The following is a 19561-nucleotide window of genomic DNA, read 5'->3' as shown; positions in this document are numbered from 1 at the left end:
CTGGAGCGGAATCTCCCTCTAGCAAGGGATTTAGCTCCCCTGACGTCACTGTCCATATATGGACAGAGACATCCGGGGCTCCGTCGATGAGCGGAATCCCAGTCCCGCTCTGGCAGGGGATTCCGCTCTCATTACGTCACTGTCCATATATGGATAGAGATGTCAGGGGCTCCGTTTATGAGCGGAATCCCCGGCCAGAGGGATTCCGCTCCTACAGTGAGCTACAGTGGCGCTATATACAGGGGAGGGGGTACTATCTACAAGGGGGGTGCTATCTACAAGGGGGGGGGGTTATATATATCGGGTGTGGCACTATCTCCAGGGGACACTGGCGCTATCTACATGGGCACTGTGGCACTATCTACAGGGGACAGTTGCGCTATCTACATGGGCACTGTGGCACATATGGGGGCACTGGCACTTCATATGTGGGCACTATGGTACTATGTGGGCACTGTGGCACGATCTACAATGGGCACTGTGGCACTATGTGGGCACTGGTACTTTATATGTGGGCACTGTGGTACTATGTGGGCACGGTGGCACGATCTATAGTAGGCACTGTGGCACTATGTGGGCACTGCGGTACTATGTGAACACTGGCCCTATGTGGGCATTATCTATGTGGGCACTGCGGTACTATGTGAACACTGGCCTTATGTGGGCATTATTTATAGTGGTGGGCACTGTGGCACTATCTACAGCAGGGGTCTCAAACTCGGCCGGGTAAGTGGGCCGCATATAGAAAAAAATGCGAAGTTGATGGGCCGTATTTGTTAGGGATCTGCCAGGTACTACGTCTAGGTATACTCCTGGGATTAATCAATCCACACCTGAGGCCAGACCTGTTCGACTGACACCATCTCCCACCAACCAGGGTGGCAGGCTCAGGAGTGGGAGAGCCTATCGCGGCCTGGTCAGTCGGAGTTAGCTCCGCCCCCTTCCTTTATTACCTGCCGTGTTCTCTTCCTCAGTGCTTGTAATTCTTCTGGATTCCTGGCCTCACTGCTGCTTGCTCCAGCCCGCTTCTGCCGTGCTTCTGCCTTGCTGCAGTTCCGCTTAACCTGCTTTGCTTTGACCCTGGCTTGCTTCCTTCTCCATGCTCACTTTGGTATACTCCACTTCATCCTGGTCCTGACTACTCATTCACCGCTCCGTTTCCTCACGGCGTTCCGTGGCTACTGCCCCTTCCCTTGCGTGTTCCCTGTTTGTTCTCCCGTGCACTTAGACAGCGTAGGGACCGCCGCCCAGTTGTACCCCGTCGCCTAGGGTGGGTCGTTGCAAGTAGGCAGGGACAGGGCGGTGGGTAGATTAGGGCTCACTTTCCCTTCACCTCCTTCCTGCCATTACATAATTACAAGCCCATACCTAGTCTACCATTTCTCCTACGCTGACGCTATCATGGACCCCCTTGAGACCCTGACCCAGCAGATGCAGGGCCTCTCCCTACAGGTCCAGGCCCTGGCCCAGAGGGTCAACCAGGGTGACGCTGCCTTAGTAGTACCCCTCACCTCACCTCTAGAACCCGACCTCAAGTTACCTGACCGGTTCTCAGGGGACCGTAAGACGTTTCTCTCCTTCCGGGAGAGTTGCAGACTGTATTTCCGCCTAAAACCCCACTCCTCAGGTTCCGAGAACCAGCGGGTGGGTATCATCATATCCTGACTCCAGGAAGGGCCCCAAGAGTGGGCCTTCTCCTTGGCTCCTGACGCCCCTGAACTTTCCTCTGTTGATCGTTTTTTCTCTGCCCTCGGACTCATTTACGACGAGACTGACAGGACTGCTTTAGCCGAGAGTCAGCTGGTGACCTTACGTCAGGGTAGGAGACCGGTTGAGGAATACTGTTCTGATTTTAGAAAGTGGTGCGTAGCTTCTCGGTGGAACGATCCGGCCCTAAGGTGCCAGTTTAGGTTAGCATTATCTGACGCCCTGAAGGATCTGCTGGTTAGCTACCCCTCTTCTGACTCCCTTGACCAGGTTATGGCCCTAGCAGTACGACTTGACCGACGTCTCAGGGAACGTCAGCTTGAACGCTTCAATGTGCTCCCCTCTGACTTTTCTGCGATCCCCCCCGGGGTCCCGTCTCCTCGCCCCTCCACGGAGGACTCGGAGGTACCTATGCAACTCGGGGCCTCCATGTCCCCTCGACAACGTAGGGAGTTTTGCAGAATGAATGGTCTCTGCTTCGACTGTGGGGACGACAAGCATCTACTGAACACCTGTCCCAGGCGCAAGAATAAGAAGCCGGAAAACTTCTGCGCCTAAGTGATCATCGGGGAGGTCACTTGGGCGCACAGGTATTTCCCGTTAATGTGAAACGCAATCAAATTTTGCTTCCCTTTCAGGTCTCGTTTGCTGGCCGGTCTGCCACGGGCAGTGCTTTCGTGGATTCTGGCTCATCTGCTAATATCATGTCTGTGGAATTTGCTATGTCTCTAAAGATTCCTTTTATTGATTTACCTTATCCTATCCCTGTAGTAGGTATCGACTCAACTCCCCTTGCTAATGGTTATTTTACTCAGCATACTCCTGTTTTTGAACTCCTGGTTGGCTCCATGCATTTGGAGCAGTGCTCTGTACTGGTGATGCAGGGATTATCGTCTGATCTGGTATTAGGTCTTCCCTGGTTGCAGTTGCATAATCCCACGTTTGATTGGAATACTGGGGAGCTTACCAAATGGGGTAATGAATGTCTTATGTCATGTCTTTCTGTTAACTCTATTTCTCCCCGGGAGGAGGTAAACACGCTTCCTGAGTTTGTTCAGGACTTCGCCGATGTGTTTTCTAAGGAGGCCTCCGAGGTGTTGCCCCCCCATAGAGATTACGATTGCGCCATCGATTTGGTGCCTGGTGCCAAGCTTCCTAAGGGTAGGATATTTAATCTTTCATGTCCTGAACGTGAAGCTATGAGGGTGTATATCCAAGAATGCCTGGCCAAGGGTTTCATTCGCCCCTCGACTTCTCCTGTAGGTACTGGCTTCTTCGTGGGGAAGAAGGATGGTGGTCTTAGGCCGTGCATTGATTATCGTAACCTGAATAAGGTCACCGTAAGGAACCAGTACCCACTTCCTTTGATTCCGGATCTTTTTAATCAGGTTCAGGGAGCCCAATGGTTTTCTAAGTTCGATCTACGGGGGGCATATAACCTTATCCGCATCAAAGAGGGGGATGAGTGGAAAACTGTGTTCAACACACCCGAGGGTCATTTTGAATACCTGGTCATGCCCTTTGGGTTGTGTAATGCCCCTGCTGTCTTCCAGAATTTTATTAATGAAATCCTGAGAGATTACCTGGGTAATTTTCTTGTTGTGTACCTTGATGACATACTGGTGTTTTCCAAGGACTGGTCCTCCCACGTGGAGCATGTCAGGAAGGTGCTCCAGGTCCTTCGGGAGAATAATCTGTTTGCTAAGACTGAAAAATGTGTCTTTGGGGTACAGGAGATATCATTTTTAGGGCAAATCCTCACTCCTCATGAATTCCGCATGGACCCTGCCAAGGTTCAGGCTGTGGCGGAATGGGTCCAACCTGCCTCCCTTAAGGCGTTACAGTGTTTTTTAGGGTTCGCCAACTATTACAGGAGATTTATTGCCAACTTCTCGGTCGTCGCTAAGCCTCTTACGGACCTTACTCGCAAGGGTGCTGATGTCCTCCATTGGCACCCTGAGGCCGTCCAGGCCTTTGAGACCCTCAAGAAGTGCTTTATCTCGGCCCCCGTGCTGATTCAGCCCAACCAAGAGGAGCCATTTATTGTGGAGGTTGACGCATCCGAGGTGGGAGTGGGGGCCGTCTTGTCCCAGGGTACCAGCTCCCTCACCCATCTCCGCCCCTGTGCTTACTTCTCTAGGAAGTTTTCGCCCACGGAGAGTAACTATGATATTGGCAACCGCAAACTTCTAGCCATTAAATGGGCTTTTAAAGAGTGGCGGCACTTCCTGGAGGGGGCCAGACACCAGGTAACGGTCCTTACGGATCACAAGAATCTGGTTTTCCTAGAATCGGCCCGGAGGCTTAAACCTAGACAAGCTTGGTGGGCACTATTCTTTACCAGATTAAATTTCTTGGTTACCTATAGGGCTGGGTCCAAGAATATTAAGGCTGATGCTCTGTCACGTAGTTTCATGGCCAATCCTCCTTCCGAGAAGGATCCTGCTTGTATTTTACCCCCTGGTATAATTGTTTCTGCCACGGATTCTGATTTAGCTTCTGATATCGCGGCTGATCAGGGTGCAGCTCCCGGGAACGTCCCTGGGGACAAACTGTTTGTTCCCCTGCAATACCGGCTAAGGGTACTCAGGGAAAACCATGACTCCGCTCTATCTGGTCATCCTGGCATCTTGGGCACCAAACACCTCATTACCAGAAACTATTGGTGGCCTGGGTTGCCTAAAGACGTTAGGGCTTACGTCGCCGCTTGTGAGGTTTGCGCTAGGTCCAAAACCCCTAGGTCCCGACCTGCGGGCCTACTACGTTCCTTGCCCATTCCCCAGAGACCTTGGACCCATATCTCCATGGATTTTATCACCGATTTGCCCCCATCTCAGGGCAAGTCGGTGGTGTGGGTGGTAGTAGACCGCTTCAGCAAGATGTGCCACTTTGTGCCCCTTAAGAAGCTACCTAACGCCAAGACGTTAGCTTCTTTGTTTGTGAAACACATCCTGTGTCTCCATGGGGCCCCAGTCAATATCGTTTCTGACAGAGGGGTACAATTTGTTTCCTTATTTTGGAGAGCTTTTTGTAAAATGTTGGAGATTGATCTGTCCTTCTCCTCCGCCTTCCATCCCGAAACTAATGGCCAAACGGAAAGGACTAACCAATCCCTGGAACAATATTTAAGGTGTTTCATCTCTGACTGTCAATTCGATTGGGTCTCATTCCTTCCCCTTGCTGAATTTTCCCTGAATAACCGGGTCAGTAACTCGTCAGGGGTCTCCCCGTTTTTCTGTAATTTCGGGTTTAACCCAAGGTTCTCCTCCGTTTCCCCTGGTTGTTCCAATAATCCTGAGGTAGAGGATGTTCATCGGGAACTGTGCACTGTCTGGGCCCAGGTTCAGAAGGACCTAGAGGCGTCCCAGAGCGCACAAAAGATTCAGGCGGATAGTAGACGTTCTGCTAACCCCCGGTTTGTCGTCGGGGATTTGGTCTGGTTGTCGTCCAGGAACTTGCACCTTAAGGTCCCGTCCAGGAAGTTTGCTCCCCGATTTATTGGACCTTATAAGATCATTGAAGTCCTCAACCCTGTATCCTTCCGTCTGGAGCTGCCCCCATCCTTTCGCATACATGACGTCTTCCATGCCTCCCTCCTGAAACGCTGCTCCCCGTCCTGGTCCCCCTCGAGGAAACCTCCTGTTCCCGTTCTCACCCCTGAGGGGGTGGAATTCGAGGTGGCCAAGATTATGGACAGTAGGATGGTCCAGGGCTCCCTCCAGTACCTGGTCCATTGGAGAGGATACGGGCCGGAGGAGAGGACTTGGGTACCTGCCCGTGATGTGCACGCTGGGGTATTGATCAGGAGGTTCCACCTTCTTTTCCCTACTAAACCGGGTCCTCTTAGTAAGGGTCCGGTGGCCCCTCTGCCAGGTACTACGTCTAGGTATACTCCTGGGATTAATCAATCCACACCTGAGGCCAGACCTGTTCGACTGACACCATCTCCCACCAACCAGGGTGGCAGGCTCAGGAGTGGGAGAGCCTATCGCGGCCTGGTCAGTCGGAGTTAGCTCCGCCCCCTGTCCTTTATTACCTGCCGTGTTCTCTTCCTCAGTGCTTGTAATTCTTCTGGATTCCTGGCCTCACTGCTGCTTGCTCGAGCCCGCTTCTGCCGTGCTTCTGCCTTGCTGCAGTTCCGCTTAACCTGCTTTGCTTTGCCCCTGGCTTGCTTCCTTCTCCGTGCTCACTTTGGTATACTCCACTTCATCCTGGTCCTGACTACTCATTCACCGCTCCGTTTCCTCGCGGCGTTCCGTGGCTACTGCCCCTTCCCTTGCGTGTTCCCTGTTTGTTCTCCCGTGCACTTAGACAGCGTAGGGACCGCCGCCCAGTTGTACCCCGTCGCCTAGGGCGGGTCGTGGCAAGTAGGCAGGGACAGGGCGGTGGGTAGATTAGGGCTCACTTTCCCTTCACCTCCTTCCTGCCATTACAGTATTACTTTCAAATTATTGTTAATCAATTAGTTATTTGAACTACTATAACACTATATTACTATAATAATACCGCTAGGTTTAAAATTTGAAATTTCTCCACGGTCTTATTTCAACAATCCAGTTTAAGTGTCGCTAAATGCAGTCCGGCGGCTCAGTTACCAGCTTTTGGCAGACACACATGTCAAGATTGGGCAGCCCCTTTTTAGATAGTGCCACAGTGCCCTCGGTGGATGCTGCCGCAGTGCCCTCGGTGGATGCTGCCGCAGTGCCCTCGGTGGATGCTGCAGCAGTGCCCTCGGTGGATGCTGCCGCAGTGCCCTCTGTGGATGCTGCCACAGTGCCATCTGTATATAATTCAACACACCCCTAGATAATGCCACAGTGCCCTCTGTAGATAATGCCACAGTGCCCTCTGTAGATAATGCAACACACTCCTAGATAATGCCACAGTATCCTCTGTACATACTGCCACAGTGCCCTCTGTAGATGCTGCCACAGTGCCCTCTGTAGATGTTGCCACAGTGCCCTCTGTAGATGTTGCCACAGTGCCCTCTGTAGATGTTGCCACAGTGCCCTCTGTAGATGTTGCCACAGTGCCCTCTGTAGATGCTGCCACAGTGCCCTCCGTAGATGCTGCCACAGTGCCCTCCGTAGATGCTGCCACAGTGCCCTCCATAGATGCTGCCACAGTGCCCTCCGTAGATGCTGCCACAGTGCCCTCCGCAGATGCTGCCAGTGATGTCAGGGGCTTGCCCAGAGCTGGAGTCCCGGAGCAGAGCCGCTTCTAGCACTCCGCCTGGGATTCCAGCTCTGCTCCTGACATCACTGTCCATATATGGACAGAGATGTCAGGGGCAACCCAAGAGCTGGAGTCCCAGGCAGAGCGCTAGTAGGCTCTTCCTGGGACTCCAGCAGTGCTCCTGACATCACTGGGACTCCTGCTCTGGGGAAGCCCCTGACATCATTGTCGATGTATGGACACCGATGTCAGGGAATTCCACAGAGTCCTGGAGCAGAACCGATACTAGCGCTCTGCCCGGGACTCCGCTCTGGGGAAGACACTGACACACTTTCCATATATGGACAGCGATGCCAGGGAATTCCACAGAGTCCCGGAGCAGAGCCTATACTAGCGCTCTGCACGGGACTCCGGCTCTGGGGAAGCCCCAGACATCGTATGTCCAAACATGGACACCGATGTCAGGGAATTCGACAGAGTCTTGGAGCAGAGCCGATGCTAGCGCTCTGCCCGGGACTCCACTGACACACCGTCCATATATGGACAGCGATGTCAGGGAATTCCACAGAGACCCGGAGCAAAGACGATACTAGCGCTCTGCGCGGGACTCTGGCTTTGGGGAAGCCCCAGACATCGCTGTTCATATGTGGACAGTGATGTCAGGGAATTCCAGAGTCTCGGAGCAGAACCGATACTAGCGGCTCTGTGTCCTGCGGGCCACAGATGACAGCTCCAGGGGCCGCATGCGGCCCGCGTGCTTGAGACCCCTGATCTACAGGGACATTGCTACACTATCTACATGGGCACTGTGGTGTTTTCAGGGGGTTGGGACAAAAAAAAACCTGACAAATGAAATCCATCCGTTTTTTTTAACGGCCATAAAAAACGGACAGATGGACTGGAAAAGGATGAAAATTTAGAGACACACTGATGCAAAATGGCCATGAAAAACAGACAGTTGATCAGTTTTTAATGGCCAGTTTTTTTCCCCTGTCGTGTGAATGTAGCCTAAAAAAAACACAAACACAAAAAAACAAACATTAATAACACATGTGGTAGGCTTAGATACAGGGGACCCTGTATCTTAGTCTACCACAAGGTATGCTTAGATTCAGGGTCCAGTGGACAGTAAAATTACTGTCTTCTGGAGCCTCTTATCTAAGCCTAAATACAGGGCCCATCAGACAGGATCACACATGGGCTATTTATCTAAGCCTACCATGTGGTTGGCCATGTGTGATCCTGTCTGATGGGCCCTGTATCTAAGCCTACCACATGGTAGGCTTAAGTCCCTAAAAATTGATGGCCTCAGGATAGGCCATCAATAGCTGATGGGTCGGGGTCCGACTGCCGGGACACCCCGCTAATCAGCTGTTTTGAAGGGGGGGCAGTGCTTGTACGAGCGTTGCTTCCCCATCATTCCGGTCTCTTGCTCACACTGAATCGCCGATGCCGTGATTCACAGTGTGAGCACCCCCTTCAAAACAGCTGATTCGTGGGGGCCCGGCAGTCGGACCCCGACCTATCAGCTATTGATGGCCTATCCTGAGAATGAGCCATCAATTTTTTGGGACTGGATAACGCGGGCCCAAGCAGACAGTTATAGTATTACTGTAGTATACTTACCCTACTCTTCGGTTCGGGTCGCAACGGAGATTCAGACTCCATCCATAGTCGGGATGTTGTGCATAGCGCACAGCATTGTGACGTCATGCGCGGCGCACAGTGTTGGGACGTCATGACGCGAAATGATGTCAGGACCTCCGCTGCGCTCTGGAATGATCGCTATAGTAGCAGGGGCCAGTGTAGTTTATTACATAGGCACCAGTTACTATAGTAACTTTTTATAGACGTTTTGCAGGGGACCGTGGGCCCTCCTGGCTTAGGGGCCCGGTCGCAACTGCGACCCCTATTGTTACGCCACTGAGCGTGTGTGTATATTTAGTATGTGTTTGTGTGCAGTGTGTGTATGTTTGTCTGCAGTGTGTGTATATGTAGTTTGTGTGCAGTGTATGTATATGTAGTTTGTATGCAGTGTGTATATGTAGTCTGCAGTGGCGTAGCAGCCATAGCAGCTGCTACGGGGCCCGCGCCATGAGGGGCCCCGTGTCGCCCGCCGGCACGGGCCCCCACCATGGCCGGAGGCTCCGCTAGCAGCCGCTATGGCTGCTACAGCGCGACGCCACTGAACACTACGGCAGAGCAGGGAGGTATCTCCCCGCTCTGCCAGTAAACAAAAGACATGTATCCCCTATCCACAGGATAGGGGATACATGTGTGATCGCTGGCAGCGATAGGGAGAACGGGGGACTGAAAGTCCCCTGAAGTTCTCCATCACAAACCTCGGACTTCCGGGGTCTGTGTCGGCAGCTCCGTAAAAATGAATGGAGTGCCGGTCGCGCTTCTGCGCATGCGTGACCAGCGCTCCTTTCATTTTTATTGAGCTGCGCAGACGCCGGAAGTCAGAGGTTAGTCATGGAGAACTTTGGGGGACTTTAAGTCCCCCGTTCTCCCTATCGCTGCCAGCGATCACACATGTATCCCCTATCCTGTGGATAGGGGATACATGTCTTTTGTAGGACACCCTGTAGGTCGCATTTTTTTGGGGGGTTGGGGACGCTGAGTGAGAGTAATCCAATAATAGAGTAGCAACAGGGAAATCAAATTCCCCCTTCTTCTTCTCTGTGTCTGTTGTGCCTTAGAAAGATAAAGGCTGCTGTAAACACAGCCTCAGAGGGCATATTTCCCGTCGCTGTCATCCACAGGCTGTACTAAAGATCCACGTTCTACGAATACATAATAGAGCACCCCTAGAAGTCGACTGGCTTATACCAGGGACATACACAGGTTTTTTCTCACGGTTTCATGCGGGAACATAAGAGAAATAATTGGGATACAATAGCATTCTGAATTAGAGAAATGCTCCTCCAGAAACATTGCTTCTAGAGGATTATACAGATGCTGTCAGTATACAGATGCTGTATGGCGTTTCCTACAGGGGGCTGTATGGCGTTCTCTACAGTGGGGACTGTATGGCGTTAGCGCCATACAGTTCCCCCTGTAGATAGCGCCATACAGCCCCCCCTGTAGATAGCGCCATACAGTCCCCCCTGTAGATAGCGCCATACAGCCCCCCCTGTAGATAGCGCCATACAGTCCCCCCTGTAGATAACGCCATACAGCCCCCTGTAGATAACGCCATACAGCCCCCTGTAGATAACGCCATACAGCCCCCCTGTAGATAACGCCATACAGCCCCATCCTGTAGTGATCGCCATACAGCCCCCCCTGTAGATGGCGCCATACAGCCCCCTCTGTAGATGGCGCCATACAGCCCCCTTTGTAGATAGCGCCATACAGCCCCCCCTGTAGATAGCGCCATACAGTCCCCCCTGTAGATAACGCCATACAGCCCCCTTTGTAGATATCTACAGAGGGGGCTGTATGGCGTTATCTACAGGGGGGGTTCTGTATGGCGTTATCTACAGAGGGGGCTGTATGGCGCTATCTACAGGGGGGCTGTATGGCGTTATCTACAGGGGGGGCTGTATGGCGCTATCTACAGGGAGGGGGCTGTATGGCGTTCTCTACAGGGGGGTCTGTATGGCGCTATCTACAGGGGGGACTGTATGGCGCTATCTACAGGGGGCGGCTGTATGGCACTATCTACAGGAGGGGGCTGTATGGCGTTATCTACAGGGGGCTGTATGGCGCTATCTACAGGGGGGTCTGTATGGCGTTATCTACAGGGGGGTCTGTATGGCGTTATCTACAGGGGGCTGTATGGCGTTATCTACAGGGGGGCTGTAAAAAAGGTGCAATCTACAAGGGGGGGGGGTTGTGTGACACCCAGGGGAGGGGGGGCCCCAGTCAAAAGTTTGCTATGGGGCCCAGTCTTTCCTAGTTACGCCCCTGGATAGCGCCATACAGCCCCCTCCTGTAGTGAACGCCATACAGCCCCCCTGTAGATGGCGCCATACAGCCCCCTCTGTAGATAACGCAATACTGCACCATCCTGTAGTGAACGCCATACAGCCCCCCTGTAGATAGCGCCATACAGTCCCCCTGTAGATAGTGCCATACAGCCCCCTCTGTAGATAACGCCATACAGCCCCATCCTGTAGTGAACGCCATACAGCCCCCCCTGTAGATAGCGCCATACAGTCCCCCTGTAGATAACGCCATACAGCCCCCCTGTAGATAGCGCCATACAGTCCCCCCTGTAGATAACGCCATACAGCCCCCTCTGTAGATAACACCATACAGCCCCTCTGTAGATGGCGCCATACAGCCCCCTCTGTAGATAACGCCATACAGAACCCCCTCTGTAGATAACGCCATACAGCCCCCTTTGTAGATATCTACAGAGGGGGCTGTATGGCGTTATCTACAGGGGGGGTTCTGTATGGCGTTATCTACAGGGGGGCTGTATGGCGTTATCTACAGGTGGGCTATATGGCGTTATCTACAGGGGGGCTGTATGGCGCTATCTACAGAGGGGGCTGTATGGCGCTATCTACAGGGGGGGCTGTATGGCGTTCTCTACAGGGGGGGCTGTATGGCGTTCTCTACAGGGGGGACTGTATTGCGCCATCTACAGGAGGGGGCTGTATGGCGCTATCTACAGGGGGGCTGTATGGCGTTATCTACAGGGGGGCTGTATGGCTCTATCTACAGAGGGGCTGTATGGCGTTATCTACAGGGGGGCTGTAAAAAAGGCACTATCTACAAGGGGGGGGGTTGTGTGACACCCAGGGGACGGGGGACCCCAGTCAAAAGTTTGCTATGGGGCCCAGTCATACCTAGTTACGCTCATGGTAGTCTGTGTGTATTGTGTGTTTGTATACGTAGTCTGTGTGTATTGTATGTGTGTATATGTAGTCTGTATTGTGTGTGTATATGTAGTCTGTGTACAGTGTGTTTATATGTAGTTTGTGTGCAGTGTGTGTATATGTAGTTTGTGTGCAGTGTATGTATACGTAGTCTGTGTACAGTGTATTTATATGTAGTTTGTGTGTAGTGTGTATATGTAGTGTGTGTGTAGTGTGTATATGTAGTGTGTGTGCAGTGTGTGTATATGTAGTGTGTGTGCAGTGTGTGTATATGTAGAGTGTGTGTATATGTGCAGTGTGTGTATATGTAGTAAGTTGGTGGTGTGTGTCTGTCCACAGGATGCATATGTGAACTATAGTGATATATGGGATCAGATGAGTGTTGCTGTATCCAAAGTTTGCCCCCGATCCAGCTTCAGAAACCCCCTGCGGAGATAGTTGTGAACAGCCATGCAACAATGTAATATAACATGGTGGTATTAAAATAAATGGTCTTCCATGTACTGTAAGGTTTGAGGTCCCCCAGAGCCACTGAAACTTAAAGGGGTTTTCCCCACAATTATAAATTATTACCTGTCCACAGAGTAGGTGATTATTTTCTGATTTCTAGGGGCCCCACCGATTGTGAGAACAGGGGTCCCATACTCCGAGATCCTCCTCACTGCTTGACCGCAGAGAGGAGGACATTGAATGGAGCGGGGGTCAAGCATGCATACTGCTGCTCTATTCAATGTCTATGGGAATGACGGTAACGACTGAGCGTTGAAACTTGGCTGTTTCCGTCATCCCCATAGACTTTGAATGATACACTGCAATACTAATGTATTGCAGTGTATAGTAATTTTTACAGGCTTCTGTTAAGCCCTGCCAGAGGCCCGGCTTAATAGAGGCAGATAGAAGGCAGTCCTGGGGGCATTCATTAGGCCCCTTGACTGCCTTGACAACCATCAGCACGATGAGCTGTCAGAGGGGGCCGCCCCCCTCTTTATAATGTTTCAGATCCCGTGGTCGAGATTGACCGCAGCATTTGAGGGGTTAAACGGCCGAGAACAGTGTGGTCGCTATTCCTGGCCGTTTGGCCCGGGTGCCAGCTGTAATACACAGCTGACACCCGCAGTGTATGGCGTGGGCTCAGCGCGTGAGCCCCCTCCATACTTCTCACCGTGCACCAGGGTGTACCCACACGTCCTGGTGTGTAAAGGGGTTAAGGCAGTGATTCCCAACACCGGGCCGCGCCCCAACTGGGCTGTGGATCACAGGGAATTTTGGGCGAAGAACCGCACCAAATTGTGGTGAAGATTTTCACCTGGAATGTCCACTCCGGAAAACTGCAGCGTCGGTTACATTGGATGAAGCGTCATCCCAGGAGGCCGGTCCTCTGATATCATCCAGGCCAGCCTTTGTGGATGGAGTTTCATCCAATGTGACCATCGCTACAGCCTGTGATGGCTGCAGCAGTCACATGGGATGAATAGTCATCGAAGGAGACCAGCCGCCTGGTGGAGGAAACAGGCTTTTGAGTAAGATTTATTTTTTTCTGAGTTGCGTTTTTTGGAAACTACAAATTGCACGAGTTTATTCCATACTTACAAAAACAGATAAAGATAAAAGCATCTGATGCCCCAGAGGAAGCCAGAAGGGCGAAACTTTTATCTATATCTGTATATATATATCTATATGCTTTTATCTATATCTGTTTTTGTAAGTATGGAATAAACTCGTGGAATTTGTAGTTTCCAAAAGGTAGTGCACGATCTCCTTTTTCTCCCTTGTTGGAGATTTAGAACATCAAGTACGAGGATATACGCAGCAAGCAGTTGCATTTCTGCAGTTTCATTTCTGTGTGGAACCAGAAGTACCAGCGAGATACACACACCAGTGGAAATTTGGATCGTTCTTTCTGCATGCTAGCTGGGGGAAGGTCAAACCCTTGATGGACACTTCAGACTTTACATCTACAACCGTCTGAGCGGTAAAAAACGATCAATTTGTCTCTGTTTTTTGTGGTGTTCAGGATTTTACCTCTTTTTTACCTGCTCCGGTTGTTCATCTCCTTGTTGAGATATTTCAGTGAGTAGAGAGCTGAGTTGCATATTTGGTTGTAACTGCTATTTATTGTGGGTTTTACCACCCATTGAATTTAATGGGAAAAATCTGCAACAAATAAGCAGCGTTTACGCAAATACAATTGACGTGCTGCAGAATAAAACTCCACACCGCATGTCAATTTCTGAGCGTTTTTTCAGGTCACTATTTATACAGTGTTTGGATGAGATTTGTTCTATCTCAGACACTTTGCTGCTACTGTATTATGCTCTGATTTTCCGCAGCTAATTCTGTTGCGGAAAATCTGCAGTATCTATACAAACGTGTAAACTGAACCGAAACCCCCGTGCCTTCCGTGGAAAAATTGTCTTGCATGAGACTGGTCCTTGGTTAAAAAAAAGTTTGGCGACTTCTGGGATAAGGGGTTAAAGGGAATCTGTCCGCAGTTTTGAGGTTGATTTCAGGTAAAGCTACAATGCCCTCTTTCTACTATATAGCGCTGTCAGTAGTTTTGAGCCTTAACGACGAGCGATAGATATATCCATCACGAGCGGGTGCTAGTTCCTGTATCGTGATGGATATATCAGTCATTCGGATCTCGTTGGTACTGTAAATGTAACCATGAAATCATCGTCAGGAGCACAGCTGTTATACACAGCCAGGCTCCTGGCGCAACTGCCGGAATTGAAGAGAACTCAAATTCTGGCAGTTTAACACCGTGGCATCTAAGGTGTTTAACAGAGGGAGGGAGCTCCCTCTGTCAACCCCATCGGCACACTCGCAACATGATCATGGGTTGCTGAAAAACAATGGCATAATTACTGTTTTTTATTGCATTCCCTTGCAAGCAAAACTAATGAAAGCTAATCAATAAATTATATGAACCCCAAAATGTTGCATTGAAAAATGCAACTCATCTCGCAAACAACAAGCCCTCATACAGCTATATCGACAGAAAAATAAAGTTATGGCGTGATGATGAGAAAATGAAAGAAAAAATAGTTTGGCCCAAACAGGTCAGGCCGTTAAAGGGTTAAATCTCCTGACAAATTCCCTTTTAAAATGATCAGGTTTTCCAATATTCTGCACTGTTTATTAGAAACAAAATCGGATTATGAAGTTATGCAGAAAAATAATTATGCACAGTCCTGTAGAACAATCATTTTTCTATATTTCGCCACAATATTTAAAGAGGCTCTGTCACCAGATTTTGCAACCCCTATCTCCTATTGCAGCAGATCGGCGCTGCAATGTAGATAAGAGTAACGTTTTTGTTTTTTTTAAAACGAGCATTTTTGGCCAAGTTATGACCATTTTTATATTTATGCAAATGAGGCTTTCTAAAGTACAACTGGGCGTGTTTAAAGTAAAAGTACAACTGGGGGTGTGTTATGTGCGTACATCGGGGCGTTTTTACTTCTTTTACTAGCTGGGCGTTGTGAATGGGAGTGTATGATGCTGACGAATCAGCATCATCCACTTCTCTTCGTTAACACCCAGCTTCTGGCAGTGCACAGACACAGCGTGTTCTCGAGAGATCACGCTGTGACATCACTCACTTCCTGCCCCAGGTCCTGCATCGTGTCAGACGAGCGAGAACACATCGGCACCAGAGGCTACATTTGATTCTGCAGCAGCATCGGCGTTTGCACGTAAGTCGATGTAGCTACTTACCTGCAAACGCTGATACTGCTGCAGAATCAACTGTAGCCTCTGGTGCCGATGTGTCCTCGCTCGTCCGACACGATGCAGGACCTGGGGCAGGAAGTGAGTGACGTCACAGCGTGATCTCTCGAGAACACGCTGTGTCTGTGCACTGCCAGAAGCTGGGTGTTAACGAAGAGAAGTGGATGATGCTGATTCGTCCGCATCATACACTCCCATTCACAACGCCCAGCTAGTAAAAGAAGTAAAAATGCCCAGATGTTACACACATAATACACGCCCAGTTGTACTTTAGAAAGCCTCATTTGCATAAATATAAAAATGGTCATAACTTGGCCAAAAATGCTCGTTTAAAAAAAACAAAAAAACATTACTCTTATCTACATTGCAGCGCCGATCTGCTGCAATACGAGATAGGGGTTGCAAAATCTGGTGACAGAGCCTCTTTAACAACTTGAAAAGAGAGCACAGCATGACACCTCACAAGTAAATAATTTTAGGGGAAATGCAATCTAACAAAACAGAAAAGTTATTTAATTGTATTTTTTATTATTTTTTTTGGCAGATTGAAGATAGAGGAAAGGCAGCAAAGTGTGAAAAGGTTGAAGTGGGTGATGAATTGGTAAATATTAATGGAACACCTTTACATGGTTCCCGACAAGAAGCTTTGATCTTGATCAAGGGCTCATACAAGATTCTCAAAATGATTGTTAGGAGGTAATTACCATTTTTTAAGTATGTAAAATGAAATGCATGAAATCCCACTGTCAAAGCAACAACAAATAAACATAATGAAAATACAGTATGTATGGTGCACTGCAATAAGCTTGAAAATGTTAGTCTCTCCGAAGAATGGTTTGATAACTCAAAGAATTCCATAATAAGAACTACAACCTATTTGCTTTGGTAGCAGAGATGTACATTAAACAGAAACAAGTTCAGAAAAATGTTCAATTTAAATAACTTATGCTACTACTTACCGTTAAAATTTAGTTGTTTAATCCATGCAAATTTTGTGTGAAGTTACTGTCACTAGGTGTCTGTAATCACTTTTGTCAAGCAAAATTCCTCCCTAGTTACAGAGCTGAATTGTAGAAAGTGGGGTTGTATCTCTTCACTGCTTGCCAATAGAGGTCTATGAAGAGGGGAGGGGGGAGAAAGAGGAGGCAGCAGGATTAGAGTCAGACACAGACATGCTGCTGCCTACGGAAGTCTATGGAGAATGGAGGGGAGAACAGGAGGGGAGAGAGGCAGACCCACTGCCTATACAAGTCTGTGGAGGGGGAGCAGGAGCAGAATAAAAAAAGGCACACACAGAAGTGCTGCAGCTTATTGGTAAGGGTATGTTCACACGGCCTATTTACGGACGTAATTCGGGCGTTTTTGCCCCGAATTACGTCTGAAAATAGCGCCTCAATAGCGCTGACAAACATCTGCCCATTGAAAGCAATGGGCAGACGTTTGTCTGTTCACACGAGGCGTATATTTACGCGCCGCTGTCAAATGACGGCGCGTAAATAGACGCCTGCGTCAAAGAAGTGACCTGTCACTTCTTTGGCCGTAATTGGAGCCGTTATTCATTGACTCCAATGAATAGCAGCGCTAATTACGGCCGTAATTGACGCGGCGTTCAAGCGCCTGCACATGCCGGTACGGCTGAAATTACGGGGATGTTTTCAGGCTGAAACATCCCCGTAATTTCAGCCGTAACGGACGCCCTCGTGTGAACATACCCTTAGTGTTACTGTCTAGTACTGGATTTTCAGCTACACTGCTCATTATTGCTGTATAATATCCTCCATACTGCTGAGCCTCTATGTATATATAATAGAGATGAGAGAGCAAGATTCTTCTCTTCTCTGTGTGCAGTGTATAGAAAACATGATAGCAGTTATGCTCCGCCCACTAGCTGAGAGACAGCTGATAATTGAAGTTAGAGCTTGCAGAGGAAATACCTGCTACAAAATGCAGAACACAAGTCATATACTGACCAGAAATAGAGTTATTGCTCATGTACACATGTATGACCGCTTATTCTGAAAAGTCTTAGCGCAAGATACAGCTGCTGTGTATCCGGAATCTAAAAAAGTTGCACCAAACACAATGATACACTGTTTAATTGAAGAAAAAAACCAAACGTTTTCAAAACGTGCACGTAGCCTTTAAAACTTTTCCCAACATCTGCCGTTTATATACGGCGCTGTCGGGAAGGGGTTCCCGCAACGAGCAGTACCATTACGTCGTGGTGATAGTGCGGGCTCAGAAGCTAACCTGTACCATCACCACCAGGTGTCAGCTGTATGTTACCCTGTGTCCGATCTGGCCGATTAAGCCCTCAGATCAATAGAGATCGCAGCATCTGAGGGGTATTTACCCGACCGTCAGCCCAGCGACACAATCTCCTTTCTGAAGGAGAACAGCCATTCTCCCCTGATGACGCAACTGTATTTGGTGAAACATGTAAGGAGGCTTATTTAAGGACTTTTTTTTGTTATTTTAATATACAATCCTTGTTAGGACTTGCCCTTATAATACCAATACAATACCAATATCACAGTTTAGCGACAATAGATGTGTAGCTCTTTGGGAGGAATGCCTCCATGTGTTTGTTTATTCAGAGAGGAAAATCTCCAATACTGAGTGTGTAATATACCGTAGGAGGAATGCCTCCATGTGTTTGTTTATTCAGAGAGGAAAATCTCCAATACTGAGTGTGTAATATACCGTAGGAGGAATGCCTCCATGTTTGTTTATTCAGAGAGGAATATAATAGAAAAAGTTTTGATCTATTTATTCCTTTATTTTTTGCGTACCTTATCTTCATAACAGTTTGCAGGTTTAACATAGATTGAGGAGGGGGATGCACCACCGTGCCACATGATGCAGACCTACTGCTGTTCCCTCCCAATTTTGCTATAGGCCTATATATATATATTTTTTTAAATCTTAAAATCTCAATGAAAAGTTTGTTTAAAAAAAACAACAACAAAAAAAACACTAGCTCGTTCCTGCCTGGACGTAGGACTAAGGCCCTGTTCACATCAGCATTGCCCTTCCGTTGAGGGTTTCCGTCTGAGGTTTCCATCGGTTATCCCCTCAACGGAAAGGCAAATGGGAATCTTAGCTTCCGTTTGCATCTCTATTGATCTCAATGGTGACAGAAACTTTGCTAATGGTTTCTGTTTGTCACCGTTGTGAACGGGTTCCGTTGTTTTGTTGGAATAAATAGCGCAGTCGACAATTGTCATGATAAAATTTCAATAGAATCTCACGCCATCCTGTAAAAAAAAGTATCCATCACAGTCATGCAGTAAAAAACTGTACATGTTGAATGTATATGTTTTTGGTTTTTTAAAGATTGCAGACTATGGGCAAAAAATGGCTGACTGATGGTTTTTTACTTGTTTGCTTGGCTATGGCTATGGACAACTTTTGAGGCAATTTTTTTTTGTTAATAAATAGATTAGTTAGTGTGTTTAGTGTAACTTTGTAATTAGTCTTTATTAAAAAAATCGTTTTTCTTTTGGAGATACAGCTGTTCTGTATTCTCTATACAGCTGTATCGCTCGTTTTACACTAAATCCGTCAGTCCCGCGGACCTGTAATCTATCACATCTAAGTTTTAAAAAAAATGCCCTCAAAGGTGTCCATAGCCTTTAATTTCTTCAAACCTGCATGTATTGTAGGTTTTCAGTTTTCGTGGCGTGGACCCGGAAGTTCGGATCTTCCTGGCACCACATAATAACAAAGGAATACCTTCAAATATTTGTTGGTTCAATGAGATGTCATTGTGATGCTCTTTTAAAGGCTAACCTACTAAGTACTGATAGATAGTAGATATAGATTGTAGTGTAGATTTAAAATTCTTGCAGTATTTGCAGCATAGGTTTTTTTGTACTGCCGATGTTTAAATCCTAATTTTTTTGTATTGAACTCAGGGTTATTCCAAACGTAGACATTCACGGCATATACGTGAGGCGGCCGCTTTCTGCAAATTCTGGAAATGGTCTAGTGGAGAGGGGTTCACACATGCGTGCAGCTCTCTACATTCTGTTCTATGGGAGTTACGGTTTCCATTAGTCTGCACCTAGAATCCGTGGCCAATGGTTGCCTCATGAGGTGGGGATCATACCTGC

The 19561-nt window shown here is 48.6% G+C and overlaps 1 protein-coding gene across 1 annotated transcript in view; it reads left to right on the top strand.

The window, feature by feature from the left end:
* SHROOM4 (shroom family member 4) overlaps positions 1-19561 on the top strand; it is a 250091-nt gene that overhangs the window by 45024 nt on the left and 185506 nt on the right. Inside the window, exon 2 of the mRNA XM_075835604.1 lies at positions 15991-16142. Within this exon, the coding sequence (XP_075691719.1) occupies positions 15991-16142 (152 nt within the window). The remainder of the gene's footprint in view (positions 1-15990; positions 16143-19561) is intronic.

Source organism: Rhinoderma darwinii, chromosome 8 (assembly GCF_050947455.1).
Source record: "Rhinoderma darwinii isolate aRhiDar2 chromosome 8, aRhiDar2.hap1, whole genome shotgun sequence".
NCBI classification, from domain to species: Eukaryota; Metazoa; Chordata; class Amphibia; order Anura; family Rhinodermatidae; genus Rhinoderma; species Rhinoderma darwinii.
Note: the sequence above shows the minus strand (reverse complement) of the source record. Positions and strands in the feature narration are given on the sequence as shown.